General features: G+C 37.9%; 1 protein-coding gene across 2 annotated transcripts in view; it reads right to left on the bottom strand.

Moving 5' to 3' along the window:
* Nucleotides 1-4,361: 4,361 nt before the first annotated feature.
* The window catches only part of si:ch211-1e14.1 (UPF0606 protein KIAA1549), a 41,592-nt gene continuing 30,438 nt past the window's right edge, over nt 4,362-15,515 (bottom strand). The window contains exons 13-21 of one of the 2 annotated variants that reach the window (XM_057348121.1): nt 14,779-14,915; nt 13,387-13,595; nt 12,994-13,223; nt 12,444-12,579; nt 11,821-12,147; nt 9,101-9,153; nt 8,863-9,008; nt 8,015-8,139; nt 4,362-7,728 (exon numbers count right to left, since the gene is read on the bottom strand). In XM_057348121.1, the coding sequence (XP_057204104.1) occupies nt 7,489-7,728; nt 8,015-8,139; nt 8,863-9,008; nt 9,101-9,153; nt 11,821-12,147; nt 12,444-12,579; nt 12,994-13,223; nt 13,387-13,595; nt 14,779-14,915 (1,603 nt within the window). In that variant the 3' untranslated portion in view covers nt 4,362-7,488. The remainder of the gene's footprint in view (nt 7,729-8,014; nt 8,140-8,862; nt 9,009-9,100; nt 9,154-11,820; nt 12,148-12,443; nt 12,580-12,993; nt 13,224-13,386; nt 13,596-14,778; nt 14,916-15,515) is intronic. The other variant, XM_057348122.1, reaches the window with a different exon arrangement.

Below are 15,515 nucleotides of genomic sequence, written 5' to 3'. Positions count from 1 at the left end.
CTGTTTCTTCTTAGCAACGGCCTGCTACAGCGCCTCTGATGATTTTCTCAATATTTTGATTCCAGATTTCTATCTCGGCCAAATATTGCCCCATCCTAACAAACCACACATCAACGGAAAGCTTATTTATTAAGCTTTAGTATAATGTACAAATGTACAAATGACACAGTTGCGACAAACAGTGCATGTACAGTGGTAATAGTTTTTGGTGATATGCCTTTAAAAGAGTATTTAAATAAATATATAGGATAAACAAACAAGCCAAAACAACATGAATCTTAACACAGTCTTGTTGCATCGGGTGATGTGAAGGATTCAGAGGTCATATATCCAGAAAATCAATCAATCTTTCTGAAGGATGCTGGATTTATGGCTGTAGTGATGTGGAGCAAGATTTAGACGCGTTTCATCATGCATGGCCAGGAGAGGCTGGAACCTTCAGCCAAGCCAATAATTCAGAGTAGGCGGAGCCTCCATTAGAGCATGTGTTCTGATGTACTGTATCTTACGTGACATAACTTGGCATATTTATAGCCAGAGCTGCACAAAAGAGTGAAAAAGAATGCACCTGTGTTCTGGATAATTACTTCAATTTACTTCAGCATAAACGTCAGTCTTAGAGTGCAGACACTCATTTTTAAACGGATCAGATTATGTAGTTTATATATAGCAGATTACGTATTTTATTTGAACATATCCCTAACAGATTTCAGACCTCAATACCAGAAAACCGTATCTGCCATTCAAACACACTTTCAGTTAACTAGAGCTATTTTGTGTGTGAAAGTTTGTTGTCATGCTTTCGAAGCTTAATACGATGTTTCATTGGAAAAACGTTACTTATGAAGGTGTTTAAAACACCTCAGAGAATCCCATTATCAAATGGTCTGTTTAAAAGCCCTGCACATATGGAGCGTTTCATCTTTTGTCACAGACTAAGACCTCAATTAATCTCAACAGATCAGACAAATCTTAACACGGGAACTCACACAGTCAGGTTTACAATTTACATTTAGCAGAGGCTTTCATCCAAAGCGATTTACAAGAATTACAAGAGGAAAACTGGTTCAATTAAGAGGTCACGTTCTATGCTTGTACTGTAATTAACCCATTAAAACATTTGAGCATCTTTGTATCATTATATGTTCTTGTGCGGTGATGTGTAGGCCTAGATGTGCTAAATTGTGGATGTCATGTAGACCTTGGCGGACCATAACTACAACTGAAAAATCATGCCAGTAAGTCTTCAAGAAGTTGAAAACAAGCATCAAATCTTACTAAAATACTTTGTACTCTTACCCTGGGTGGCCCAATGATTGACGGGCGAGGAATATGAGGTCGTTTGGTACCCAGAATGGAGTCCTCATCTTCTGAGACAACCTCCGAGCATGGATAGGAATGAAGTGTGTGCTGGTTTTCTGATCCCAGTTCTGCAGTCTTTAGGTTAGTTCCATTCGCTTTGGACTGGATGGAGACGCAGATAAATGAAGGCTGGCTGTCAGTTCTGACTGGCTCAACTGGGCCAGGCTGGTTGAGAATGGTTGGGCCCGTGACATGATCCGATCCATTTTTGGAAACTTCTGAATCCGGGTATGGAGCCGGCTCTGGAGACACATCTGGAGGACCACCAAAACAATACTGCAGCGCTGAGCACGGGAGCCCGTGCATCACGCCAGAAGACAGAAGCAATCCGTTCTCAAGAAGTAAAACAGCTTTTTACCATCTAATCGAATCCTGGTGTTTTGATTTCGAATTTATGCATACAAAAAATCTCATGATACCATCACAACAAGCTTTCCTGTAAAAGGTCCAAGAGATGTTGACCTCCAGGGTCTAAGCTGCAGACGCGGTTATGGTCTGAGGATGAAGACAAGCTAGTTGATGCATCTAAGGCTTTTTCTAAACCCATCCCTGTCAAACGCATGGCCTAACTCTCCATCTTCTCAGTTGTTTTAGCAGTAGCTCACATGAATGTATCCGCTCATTGTGAGCGTTTGGAGGCTTTGCGAGCCGTGGGTTCGTGGGGGTGTCCGCAGTGTCCGGTTACCTGAGCAGGTACTCCCCCTGCCAAGGCCATGTGGCATTGTCCTTGTGCAGCCCAGTGTGCCACGCAGAGGTGTTGGGTGTCTGTCCTGGTAACGGATAGGTCCTTAGAGCAGCTCAATTGTACTGGGTTATTCAGAGGAGCAAAAGAGTGAGAAAGTATTATCAGAGTCATCAGAACCACAGTGTGGACCTGAACAAAGACATCTAGGTTAAATAAGCCAGGGTCAGCTAGTCAGGGGGTCACTCACTAAACGTGAAATATTCATGTGATGAGAATATGGATTACCACAGATGAACATTAAGTTTATCAAAATTCTTTAATTATTTACTCACTCTCATGTCATTTCAAACCTCAGTGACTTACTTTTTTCTGCTGAACACAACAGCAGACATTTTGAAGAATGTTGAATACCAAACAACATTGGCCCCCATTGACTTCCATTATATGGACACAAAACCACTGAGATATTTGTCAGAATATCTTCTTTTGTGTGCTACAGAAGGACGTCATGGTTTTGAACAATGTGAGGGTGAATACATGATGACAGAAGTTTTATTTTGGGGTTAAACCGATGACTTTTAAAGCCAATTTGATCGTACTTAAAATCAGAGGCATTTTTTCTTTTACAGAACCCGCACCTATGGAAGAGAAATGTCATGCACCTGAAAAGTAATCAAAGATATGACAAAAATATGAAAGGAATAGTTCACCTTCAAAAAGAAAATTCTGTCATCGTTTACTCGCCCTGTTATCGTTTAAAATTGTGTGATTTTCTTTCTTCTGCAGCACACAAGAGAAGATATTTTGAAAAATGTTGGTAATTAAAAACCGTTGGTCCCCATCTACTAATATTGTATGGACACAAAAACAATGCGAGTCAATGGGGACCAACGGGTTTCTGTTACCAACATTCTTCCAAATATTTTCTTTTGCGTTCTACAGAAGAAAGAAAGTCATACAGGTTTGTAAATAACGAGGCTAAAGGCAGGCTACCTTATCATTTAATACAGTATTAGCTCTATGGCGGTGAATATAGACTGGTCCGAAAATATGACTCAGTCTTCTGTATTTGTCAGGGGAAATATTAGCATGTGCTCGTCACATTACACAAACTGGACAAATTGAACAATGCAGAGGCGATGAAACATTAATGCGACCTTCTGTTTGAGAATGTAAACAGGACTGCAGTTTCCACTCTACCACGAGTGTGCTGAAGTACCATATGTACACCGAAGAAACACGAGCTCAATGAACTGTGTGTGTGTGTTTGAATCGTGATGTCGGGTTTCTATGACATAGGCTTATAACAATTCTTAATTTGCATTCATTACAAGTGTGTACCATATTAAGAGCATGCAGATAGTAATTTTAAGACAACAGCTTTTAAGTTCTAGTCTGAGGTAAAGTGAACTCTGCAGTTAGCAATCTGTTTATGACTGTACATGACTCTTTCTTCTGTGGAACACAAAAGAAGATATTTGAGAAATGTCTGTGGTTTGTGTCCATATAGGAAATCAATGGGGTCCAATATTGTTTGGTTACCAACGTTCTTCAAAACATTTTCTTCTGTGTTCTGCAGAAGAAAGAAAGTCATACAAGCTTAGAATTACATAAGGGTGATTAAAGATGAAAGAATATTCATTTTGGGTGAACTATCCCTTTAACAAAAACATTTTTTTACAGGGATGTAAATCGTTTTTAAAAAGCATTTGGCGCCCCTTTGTGCTTTTCGACTGTAAATACAAGTAGGACGAATCATATTGGTTTAATCCAGTGGTTCTCAAACTTTTTCGTTGTAAGGCCCCCTTTGTGTTAAGTGCATCGCTTTGCGGGCCCCCATATAAAGACGTATAATCCTAAATTTAGAATTTTAATTAAACCAAAAACATTCAGTTATACAATGCTGGAACCTCAATTCTTTTGGTTGGTGGTGTCATTTTTCCGATGTTTGATTGCATAAAATCTATGATAAATTTCTATATTTCATAAATGCCACAAAATCTGTGGCCCCCCTGGATCCATCTTGGGGCCCCCCAGGGGGCCACGGCCCCCAGTTTGATAACCACTGGTTTAATCCCTTCAGAGTTAGGTAGATGTCGCATTTGAAATTACACTATAATTTAATTAAAATCCATCAGAAGGCGTCGCACTTCAGTAGACAAGCCAATGGAGTCACAGCAATTCCCCAGGTGTTTGACAAGATCTGAAATGCATTTCATGAAATAAACTGACCACATGATTCAATGGAATTAAGCCACTTGATCACAAACAAATACCTATAACCTTGACAAGGCAAACAACATTGGTATACGGTAGGCTAATTCTTTTTATTTGTCACTTAAATAAAGATTCAGTAGAATTGTAACTACAGGTCAAGAAAGTCCAACCAGACGTAAACTTAAAGCAGAAAAACAATGTAACGGCAGATCACGTGAGAATTGTCCGTTATCTCAGAGCAAAGATGGTGCTCCTGTTTTCATCAACGCAATGAGTTTCAGCACAAAAGCAAGAATACACCCGAGCATGAAATATTGTACAGATAACTGAGAAATCAGTGTTTTGAACTTTCACAGAGTGAATCTAATACTAGTTACAGTGACCACGTGTTTAATGCTCTTCGACACACCAAACGCTCTATATAAGCATGATGTAGAAGAACACACTGTAGTGTATGAAGAGTTGATCAACAGCAGTTTAACCAGCTATACAATGTCCTGTAATACTGTAAATGCATTGATAAATGTTATTGCCAGTGAACAATGAGCACTTCATGGCAGTGGTGAAAAGGTGACAATAAACGAAAACCTTTCAAACACATAACCCTAACCTTAGTCCATAGGTTGACCTAAAACAATTCAAATTTGTTCTCATTAAACAGTACAGGTATAAACTTCATTCACCTGCAATGAAATATTGTCTTCAAATACCAATAAACAGTAGTAATACTGAAAGTACGTAGGAGAGTAAACCGTGGGTGTAATTCTTTTGATTTGTTCATGAACAAATGGACAGAATTAAAAGGCGACATGCCGAGATCATCACAGGCAATAATTGTGACTCATCCCTCACTTTGTAAACAAATATGAAGCTAATACGTTTGTTAAAGCTCTTAAAATGAATTATTTTACAAAGTTATGTGAGTAGATTTTGTGTCTGCATAATCATTTCTGTCAGATTGTTACGTCACATCCTTTAACGTCAAATGCTTAAAGGGACACTTCTCCCCAAATAAAAAATTCTGTCATGAATTATTCTACCTCCTGTATAAATGTCTTTGTTTTGTTGATATTAAGAAGAATGTTACCTGTTTGTTTTTCCAAATTCTTCACAATATCTTCTGTGTTTAACAGAACAAAACAATATACAGCATTTTTTTCTATTATGGTAGTCAACGGTGCCCCCAAAATCTAGAATCTAACATTTGTTTCAAATCTTTCTTTGTGTACAACCAAACAAAGAAATGTATACAGGTTTGAAACAATTTGAGGATGAGAAATTCATGACAACATTTTCATTTTTGGGTGATCAATCTCTTTAAATAAGTCACTTTGGATAAAAGAGTCTGTTAACTGAATAAATGCAAATGTGCGACTGAAGTAAAAAAAAAAGAATTTAAACAGTGTTTGTTTTAAAAATTGATCATAAATGCAGTGCCTTGCTCCATAGACTGCTATTATGTAATATTTTTGCATTTTTGTTTTGATTTTTGCTTTTACAAACTGAGGGACAAGTCGATGTGCACTGACTCAAGAACATTCCTTACTCTGTCGAGAGTACTTTGTTGGTACCAAAACAAATAAAGGCATTTGCCAAGGGTAATGATGTCAGTACTTCAAATACTATTACTGGACCCTATAGACCACTTCGGAAGACATAAACAATGCCGGTCCAGAAGAACTTCCTGTTCCAGTTTTTTTCCAACACCCATTGTTTAAACAAAATACAACGAACAGAACATTTATAACAGATTTAAAATGTTAAACGAATATCTTTAAGATGTAATTACATTTGCAAGATTTAAATAAAATAAAAAATGAATCTGGAAGTGCTTCTGGACCGGAAGTGGTCTATAGTATAATTAAGAGAATACTCTGTATAGGATCCAATACTGTATCGTGAAGGCATTATGTGGTTCATGGCCAGTAAATTGAGATAAAAGGATGTGTACTGTATATAGACAAAATATTATTAGACACAGAGAAAACACAAAAAATAAACAGATAAAATTTAAGGTATCAAAGAGTAGTTTTTCAGTGAGAATCTACAGGAGCCAGTGCAAGGTATACAATTATTCAAAAGGCAGTGTACACAGCAAAGAAACCACACAACGTAAAAATAAAACGCACACACACGTTTCTAACAAAACGATATTGAAAGAGAACCCTGGTCCAAGTAGAGGCATCATAGCAGTTGCTCCTGAAGTTTATGGGTTGTGATGTCACTGCAAATATGGTAAAAACAAGGAATTCTCTCCGTCTCAAGACACTGCTTATGTTATGAACTTTACTATGGGAAAAATAACAGCAATACAGCTGTTATACTTCTGCGCCGAACCTGTGCCATAGGCTGTTTGCATTTATAGCTTTGCATTGACCAGAATACTCTAGAAAAACTGCCAACTTTTCCGTGATGAGCTCACAATTCATTCATCGTTGTCAGACTGAAAGCTTGTATCTCCAAAACTGCCATTTTACAGGAAATGGGGAAAAAAAACGTTTTCTTTTTCTTTAATTTAACAATGTGTTGATGTGTTCAAAAATGATACAAGGTTTGTGTCCGAAATAGCCCCCTATACCCTAATATAGTGCACTATTTGAGGGGACAATCATTTTTAGTGGACATTATTGAGTGCACTCATTCAATCCCATGATGCATCATAATAACGAGTGTACAACCGATGTACACTCATGGCTAGCTGCTAGCCATCTATTGTGATGTTCGCGCTGAATGAATTCCCGCGTCTCGGCAGAAGACGGCGCCCGCAGCATTTCGAGTGCACAGGGTGTCCGAATTTACTCACTCGTTTTCACCCGTTCCTTAAAGTGGACTATATTAGTGAACTAATGTAGGGAATAGTGAATGAGGGTATAGTGGGCGATTTTGGACACAGCCAAGGTTTTAGTCCGACAGCGACGATTTGTACATATAAAACTGAATTATGGTTAAACAGTGTTACATTTATTAGAGAGACCCTCTAAAAGAAGGATATGTTGTGTTCTGTGTAGATTCATATTTGGAGAGATCCATGCCTACAGGTTCGAGATGGAAGTATAAATCAACCTTAAAGGGCTACATGTCTACTCTTCCTGTCCTAACGCTCTCCGCCACAGGGTGGCAGCAGCAGCTACAGGACGTACAAGTCGTCTCAAAAAAGCCACTTCCATGGGAAGTACAGTGCAGTCTAGTGCAGTTTTTGGGTGGAGAGCCTGATGGAGCAGGTCTCAGCTGTGGTAGCTGGGTACCGCCGCCTGTTTTTGCGAGAGGCGCATCAGCTCCTCTCGGATGGCTTTGATGAGCGAGGCGGATGAGTGGTTGGGAGGAGAAGGCTCCTCAGGAGGTGCCGAGGGAGGGTAGCCCAGGCCGAGTGAGTCCAGATGGGTGGGGGCGGCAGATGGCTCCTTAAGGCCATTCCTGGAGGTCTGGAACACAGAGATGGAGGTGTAGTCAAGAGAGCCAAGGACCTAAACCGTGACGTGATGGACGATAGAAAAAAGGAGCAAAGGAATGAGAGACAGGCAAGAAAAAATGAGAGAAATGAGAGGAAGAAAGAAAATATGGAGGAAAGGAGACACAAAAGGATTTATAAAGTAAGAGTAAAGTAAGAAAGGAACTTCTCACTAAGGTAAAGAAAAGAGAGTTTCTGGTCTTATTGTAAAACGATTTATCACTGTACATGTACATTATTCCACAGAAAAACACAAACAATTCTAAATTTAAAACAGCAAATGAAAAAATTACAGTACTTACAGGGTCTCTGTTAGCAAATTTGTTGTCGTCCTCATGATACAGACCCCAGTTCAGCCCACCAGGCTGCCGGCTGTCATTTACACGACCCGCCAGACCAGCATGAGTTAAATGATGCAGCTGACCACCTGAACACAATAACATTTACTGCATTAAAGCTTTGCATAATTCAACAATATACAGTAGCCTTTCTAAAAAGAGTACAAAAGGTTTTGTTGAAATTTGTGTCAAATTTTAAATTATTTTTAGATTGTGATATAACACAAAACAACTATTGGAACAAGGGAGGTATTAGTTTACATTGCATTTGATTATTTATTCATTTTGTTCTTTTGGTATTATGATTACCAAAAGAATAAAACGCCCAGTAGGACATGAAACGTGATTCAAGGAAAAGAGATCTTATAGCTATACTAGTTTTTTAAAACAAAAAATATTAAAATCAAATAATATATTGGCCTAAATATCATCTAAAAATGTCTTATTTAAATACTAAAATGATTAACTGAAAAAAACTACACTAAACTAAAACTGGAAATAAAAAATAAATTAAACCTGTATAGCAATATTAAAAATAAAAATAATAAAATGACAATACAATAAAATCACATAACAATAAAATTTAACTAAAATGAACATGAAAAAAACCTAATTCAAAATATGAATACGACAACAATAAAAATGAAACAAAACTGTAACAGCTCAGAAGACTTGACTGCATTAATTTTTTATTTATTTATTAACATTATATTGACATAATATATAAACATTACGTTTATAATGCTGTTTAAAATAGAACTTCCATTAGAAATATCGGCGGATTATTTCCATTGAATCATGTTAGCACACACCTGCAGTGCCACCTACAGGCCGTGGCCTGGCAGAGGAGGGGGGCTCATCTATGTGGCCCACTCGACCAGAGTACAGCGACTCTGACTGTAGCTGTTCGACAGGTAGAGCATCACATGGTGGGATGTAGCCAGAACCCAAACCTTGCCTGTAATGTTGTCACAACCAGATATAAACAAATGACACCGCACACTCACCAACACAAGTCTAACTCTGAGCGAACTCAGTATTATCACTCACCTATGCAGTAAACCCTGTACCGTTGAAGGAGGCAGACCTAATTCAGCATATCTCTGAAAGAAAAATACAGGCTATGAGCTTAAAACAGTCTGAAAATTTCTCTCAAAGATTTCATTCAAAAAGGCTTAATTTCATACACTGCTAAATCTGAAACACACATGAACAGCTGTTTGTGCTGCCGCAACTGGAGCGTTTCAGTGCATCAGGCTAAATAAACCCTGCGACCCTAAAAAGAGCAAAGCTTTTAAATAGCTGATCTAGGAATGCCATTTTAAAGACAGGACCATTTCCAGCTCCATCACAGTAATAAAAAATTGGTCTACAGAAATCCTTGCTAGCTGCCTAGAGGCTGCTTCTACAAATACAGAGGTATTAGTCAGTTCTTATATAGCCTCGGTTAGCCTTTGCAATCCACTTTAGCCGTTCCATAAAGAAACAAGCATCAAATTTGACAAAGAAGTGTTGACAGACAAGTCCAGTCAGCCTTGACTCTGGGCTGTTTATTCTCCAGTGTGTGGTCCTCTGATGTGACTCCAGTATATTCAGTTGACTATAAAAATTACTGTGCAATTATTTCAATGCACATCAAACAAGTTATTTTCTATAGTACAGACACACGAAAAATTGCACTAGCAATGCCAAGGTCATCATGGGTTCGATCCCAGGGGATCGTCAAAAACAAATGTATAATACAATGCAATGCAAGTCGCTTTGGATAAAAGCGTCTGCCAAATGCATAAATGTAAATGTAAAAAAACTGATTTAAGGTCAGACATAGCATAACACAGTAGAAGCTGGGAGAGATACACAACATCCATTCTCCAATTTTGTGTTGATAGAATACAAGATTCTGCAATAGAAATAGCGAGAGTTTATCCTCAGTAGGGCTGTGCGATATTAAAGAAAAATGCGATAGCATGCTAAATAATGCGATACGCTATTTCTTTTTCTAAAATCAATTTACATTGTTTTAAAATATATTGAAAAAATGTATATAACCAATAGGGCTGCACGCTAGTAAAGAAAAATTTGATATACAATTATTTGCTAAATAATGCGATGTGCGATAGAATAATGGTTCAAGTTTGTAAAATATATATTTAAAAACTGAAAATTATATAACCAACATACATATTTTACATTATTTCCGATTATTGATCATCTTCCACCAGTGTTGGGTGTAACTAGTTACTAAGTAATGAGTTACTGTAACTTAATTACTTTTCCTTAGAAAAAGTAAAGTAAGGGAGTACTCTTGTTTTTTCTGTAATTTAATTACAGTTCCTTCTGATGTAATTGAACTAAATACTGTGTAATATATTCAATAGTGGAAACGACATCAAAATTCTAAGTCTAACTTTAAAATGTATGCTTAAATGTATCCTTCTCACATTTGTATACTTTGGTCAGTTAATAAGAATAATTTATGAAGTTATTTATTATATCAATTCTAATCAAGGTTGATGTAGGATATACGTAGAAAGTAATTAGTAATAAGTAACTAAATACTTTTTGGAGTGAGTAATTTCTACAGTAATCTAATTACACTATTGAATATGTAATTAGTAATTTACCCAACACTGTCTTCCACACAAGTCTCTCTGCTATCTGCATCAACATAAAACTTATAGAATATAGACCACTTCCCAAGATTTAAACACTGAAGCACTTACGGTTTCTGTTTTTATCTCACATAAGAAACTTTAAGATATTCGTTTAACATTTTGATTTGGTTAAAAATGTTCTGTTAGTTGCATTTTGTTCAACCATTGTGTAGTGTTAAAAAAACAAAAAATGTTTGGACCAGCTTTGGATCAGCGTTGTTGTTCATCCAAAGTGGTCTATACATAACTTTTTGAATTTCAAAAATAATTAATTTATTGCAAAATATTGCAATATGTATATATGCACATTTGTGATTTCAATAATTTCGATATATTGCCCAGCCCTAATCCTCAGTCTTGAAATATTCAGTGAGCAGGTGATTTCAGGTGAATGCAGAGCTAGAATCAGAGAGGCTTTTCCAGGGACAGTAGCCGTGGCAGTTTGACCGTGGTGTCTGGGGTGAAGGGGTATGTGCGGGTGACAGATGGCGGTTAGAAGTGATTAGTGAAGGGATGTAATCCTGTTCAACCATGTGATTCACTAACTGATGCAAAATTATTGTCTGTAGGGTTGAAATAATGTCCTGCAAACATAAAATTATTAAAGTGATTTATTAAAATGATTATTATTGCAGTCCATTGTAGTTTATTTAATTCTGTGTTGTATTAACGTGTTCCATGTGTAACAGATAATATGTGAAAATAGCATTCAGTTGTGTTCAAACTACACAACTGTTCAAATTCAAAATACAATATCATTTGACAGATCAGAGAGTAGAATCGAAACAGATTTCACAAACCAAACGCACGCGATGACGTCACGAATATGCTAATTAATGTGTCTCTCAAAATCCTGTGGGAAACACTGAACACCTGTTCAAAGTTTTGCCTAAAGAGCTACAATGGTTACAAACTCTCTCTACACTCGTATTTTGTGTTTCATTCAAGAGAAAACACAGGGAAACAACAATAAACATAAATTTGACTGCATATTGCATTAATATTGTTATTGCAAATTATTTTGGCCTTGATTGCCGTGCAATGAAAATCTGATATTGTGAAAAGTTTGGAAATGGCCACTTTAAGTATATAAATAAATAAATAATGCATTCTTACCCCTGTGTAGGGATTGAAGGGTGGGTATCCCGGGCCCCAGGGCCGTGGACCGCGAGAAGGTGGGCTGGTAGGGGGCGGGGCTGTGGGGTTGAGTCCGACCCCTGGCAGGGTGATGCCAGCTGTGCTTCCCTGAGACGTAGGAGACACAAGGGCGAAGGCGTCATCCAGTAGAGAGTGCATTTGCTGACGGGCTTCTTCTATAGATGGCTGAGGAGATAGGTAGGGAGGAGGGGGAGGAGGATGGCCTGGAGGAGGAGAAATAGGGCTGTGGAAAACGTCATCCGTCGGGGATGGGCTATGCTGGTCAGGGCCCTGGTCTGGGTCAGACTGCAAAAAAGACACCGTCAAAATGATGCAAACTAAATGTACAACAAAGGTTACAGACATTTAACCTTAAAATGCGCAACTGATCTTTACGTCTCGCTGGCAAACACAACAGTGGGCTTGATCTTTAGAACAAAACCAAGCATTATGCAAATGTTTTCGGTTTACTGATGCAATTATATTAATATGCCATAAAAGTAATTGCAGGTATCAAATTTTAAAATTTTTACAACAGTATTCAGCAGGTCATGTGACCTCAATATGATGGCCTCCATTAGGGATGAAATCAGTACACTGACCACATATGCTATGTTATTGACTCCCGGGTATTTTCTGTACGTCCCGTCGCTGTCTGTTATGAGTCTGTCCCTGTCAGCATCTGTCACATCACCGTTTAACTGTTTCTTCTGTTTAGGAGAATGCTTGCGACTGTTGCTGAAAAAACACATGCAATACAAAGTATGTTTAGATACTGCACTGTTAGGACAAGTTAAACAGTAGAGAGAAAAAAGAAAGAAAGAAATGGTACAAAATTGATGAAAATGAACTGAACTTTTCAAGTATTTGTTGTACATATTTATTTGCCAAAGAGGCAGCTACAGTGTCTACTACAAAATATGCATAGAAAAACAAAAAGCTAACACTGACTTTTTTGTTATTAAGATTAGTATATAATCTATTATAAATAATGTATTATTAATATTGTAGTAATATAATTTTTGTTTAAAAAGCCAACAGGTCACTTTTGGTCACTACTGTTAAGATCATCTCAATGTGAATTTTTTCACAATGTGAGTGTTATCTATTTATTTGATAATAATCTGTGTTAACTGTTAAATCCCTTTGTACCTTTTCTTGGGCTCCGTGTAGAGAGAAGGCATGTGAATGTCTGGATCCAGAATCTTTTCGATCTGCATTTGGGCCTTTTGGTAGATTCGGTCTTGCTCTTTGGAATCACCGAGCCCATCGATGAGATCATCCATAGCGGGGAAGTCATAATGGCCTTTCCTTTTGGCTCGAAGTCGGATCTTGTTACGATGGTGCTCGATTTCAGACTTGTGCCTCAAAGCCACCTGGATCTGATGAAGATACAGTCATACCTTTTACACCTTTCAAATGGATGCACTTTCTTAAAATATATTCAATCCTGTTAATGGGGTTTTTAGAAACGTTAAAGTTTGAGACCCTGAGGAAACGCATGCTGATTGCATAATAGATGAGAAACAGATGCATGATGGGTACCTCTTTGCTCAGCTTGGCATTTTCTGCTGCTTTGTCATTGGCGGCAAGGCTGGGTAAAGGCAGGGCTGGCATGGGCTGCATGGCGATGAGCTGAATTTTATTAGGTGGACGTTTGGGGCCGTCAGTTGCACGGGACATGCGGTCAACATGCTCGAAGATGGAGGCTGAAGATAAAGGTTCATCCATGTTGTTGTTCATTGGCGGAGGACCTACAGAACAGTTTCCCAGTTTTGATGACGTTATATTATTTCAAAAATCAAAAGTAATATTTAAAACAAAAAAATTCAGTGCCATCCAAGACAAAAAACAACAAAAAGATGGGAATTGATCGTCTGTTCGATTGTAGTTGCACACCAGAGGGGGGCAGTGTTCGACTAATTCTATAGACACACATTTTAAACAAAGGTAAAAAAGCTCAAGGCAGGCGGATGATACATTGTTTCTAAAAATTGCAGCAGGATGACGTCTAAGAAAACCATGAACCAACTATAAACATCGAAACTACCTTGCTGTAACTACCAAAGCAGACAGAGTCACTCTTACCAATTCTATTCTTCACTGTGAGTCAGTAACAGGATGAATGAATGGAGGTGTAGAGAGAGGCGTGAATAGAGAGAAATGTAAATAGTTCACAAAATACTTGGCCACACACAATACTTGTATTACACAGAATTCAATTACTTTTACATATAGATGTTGTAAGACAATCCGTAATGTGCAAAATCACTGAGGAGGAGAGAAAGGAATGAATGGATGGCAAAAGTGCTTCTGAAAGAGTTCAGTTTCATGGATAGAAGAATCATTTCTTGGCTTGTCAGACTGAATCTCATTTAGTGTGGGACAGCAGAAAAGAGTGTTGAGAGAGAGCCATCGCCACAGGCGCTGTCTGACAAGAGCACAACACGCAGAGAATAGAAAAAACAGAGAGAGAGTGAAAAAAAAACCAAATCATCCAAGAGTAAAGATGAGGGTTAGTCACAAAAGAGACAAGACGAATGATGCCAGGCTGACTGGAGAGAGAACCACAAATCTTTCCATCACTCCCTCTCTGTACTTCTTTACATTGCACATTTGTTCCTCATGTGATGTGTTAAAACCGTGAGACTCAAGAGTTTGTGTTATTTGGATGACTTGCATCTTCATTACACAAAGTGCTTACACATTTTCTGACTCCGTTAATAAAATAGGGCCTCTTAATCATTAACCTTGTTAAAGCTGTGTTTTATAAATTGTGTTGCGTTTGCTCCTCAAGACTGGAAACCAACCAACAAAAGAAAACGGATCAAATGTTGTTGCACAAATGAAATCAAATGTATTTAGTAAATTGAAATACGATTATATCAGCACAACCCAACTCGCACTTTTAACGGACTCAAAATCAAAGCGTCTTACCGTTTAATCCATTAACAGCCGCTTTACGGGTTTGCTTGGGATCGCTGGGAAGCCCGGCAGGTTTCGTACCGTCCTCAGGAGACGCTCTCTCACTGCCTGGATCACTGCCCACTGAGTCACCCTCTGACGGAGAAATTCTGACAAGACAACAGCATACATCATGAAAACACAATGTCTTTGACAACTTTTTATTCAATTCCACCAAAATGTGCCTTTTAAGCACACTATAATTCTTTAACCAGATGTTTTAATAAACGGAAAAGAAACTACAAGTACAAATAATGAAATGCACATTTAAATACAATGTTCCCCCTTTAACAGTGTGTTTAAAGACCACGATGAGAGATTTCCTTTGACCCCACCATGAAATCATCATCTTGAGAGAAAATGATATTCAGGCATCGTCTGCTTTCAACGAGGCATAGGTGTCAAGGGAAAAAGCATGGAAAGATGATCCAATCGCCTCATGCTTCTGAAGTGCTATTTCAATCTAATGTGACCATAAAATGTTTATGACTTGGTATAGTGCCCATTATCTATTTACTGACTCGAATTCTGTATTGTAAGTGTAACATCTTTTAGTCCAGTTATTCGAGCATTTGTATCTATTCATTTAATACCTAAACTTACAAGAAATGCATTTCTTACTTTCTGGAGAAATATGCAACTACTGTGTATTTATAAGTTCATGTGCTTGTTCACAGCTATAAGATATGTGCTAATTTTACCCCAAAGAC

The sequence above is a fragment of the Triplophysa rosa genome, linkage group LG12, assembly GCF_024868665.1.
Source record: "Triplophysa rosa linkage group LG12, Trosa_1v2, whole genome shotgun sequence".
Classification (NCBI taxonomy): Eukaryota; Metazoa; Chordata; class Actinopteri; order Cypriniformes; family Nemacheilidae; genus Triplophysa; species Triplophysa rosa.
This window is presented reverse-complemented; position numbering and strand designations above follow the sequence as displayed.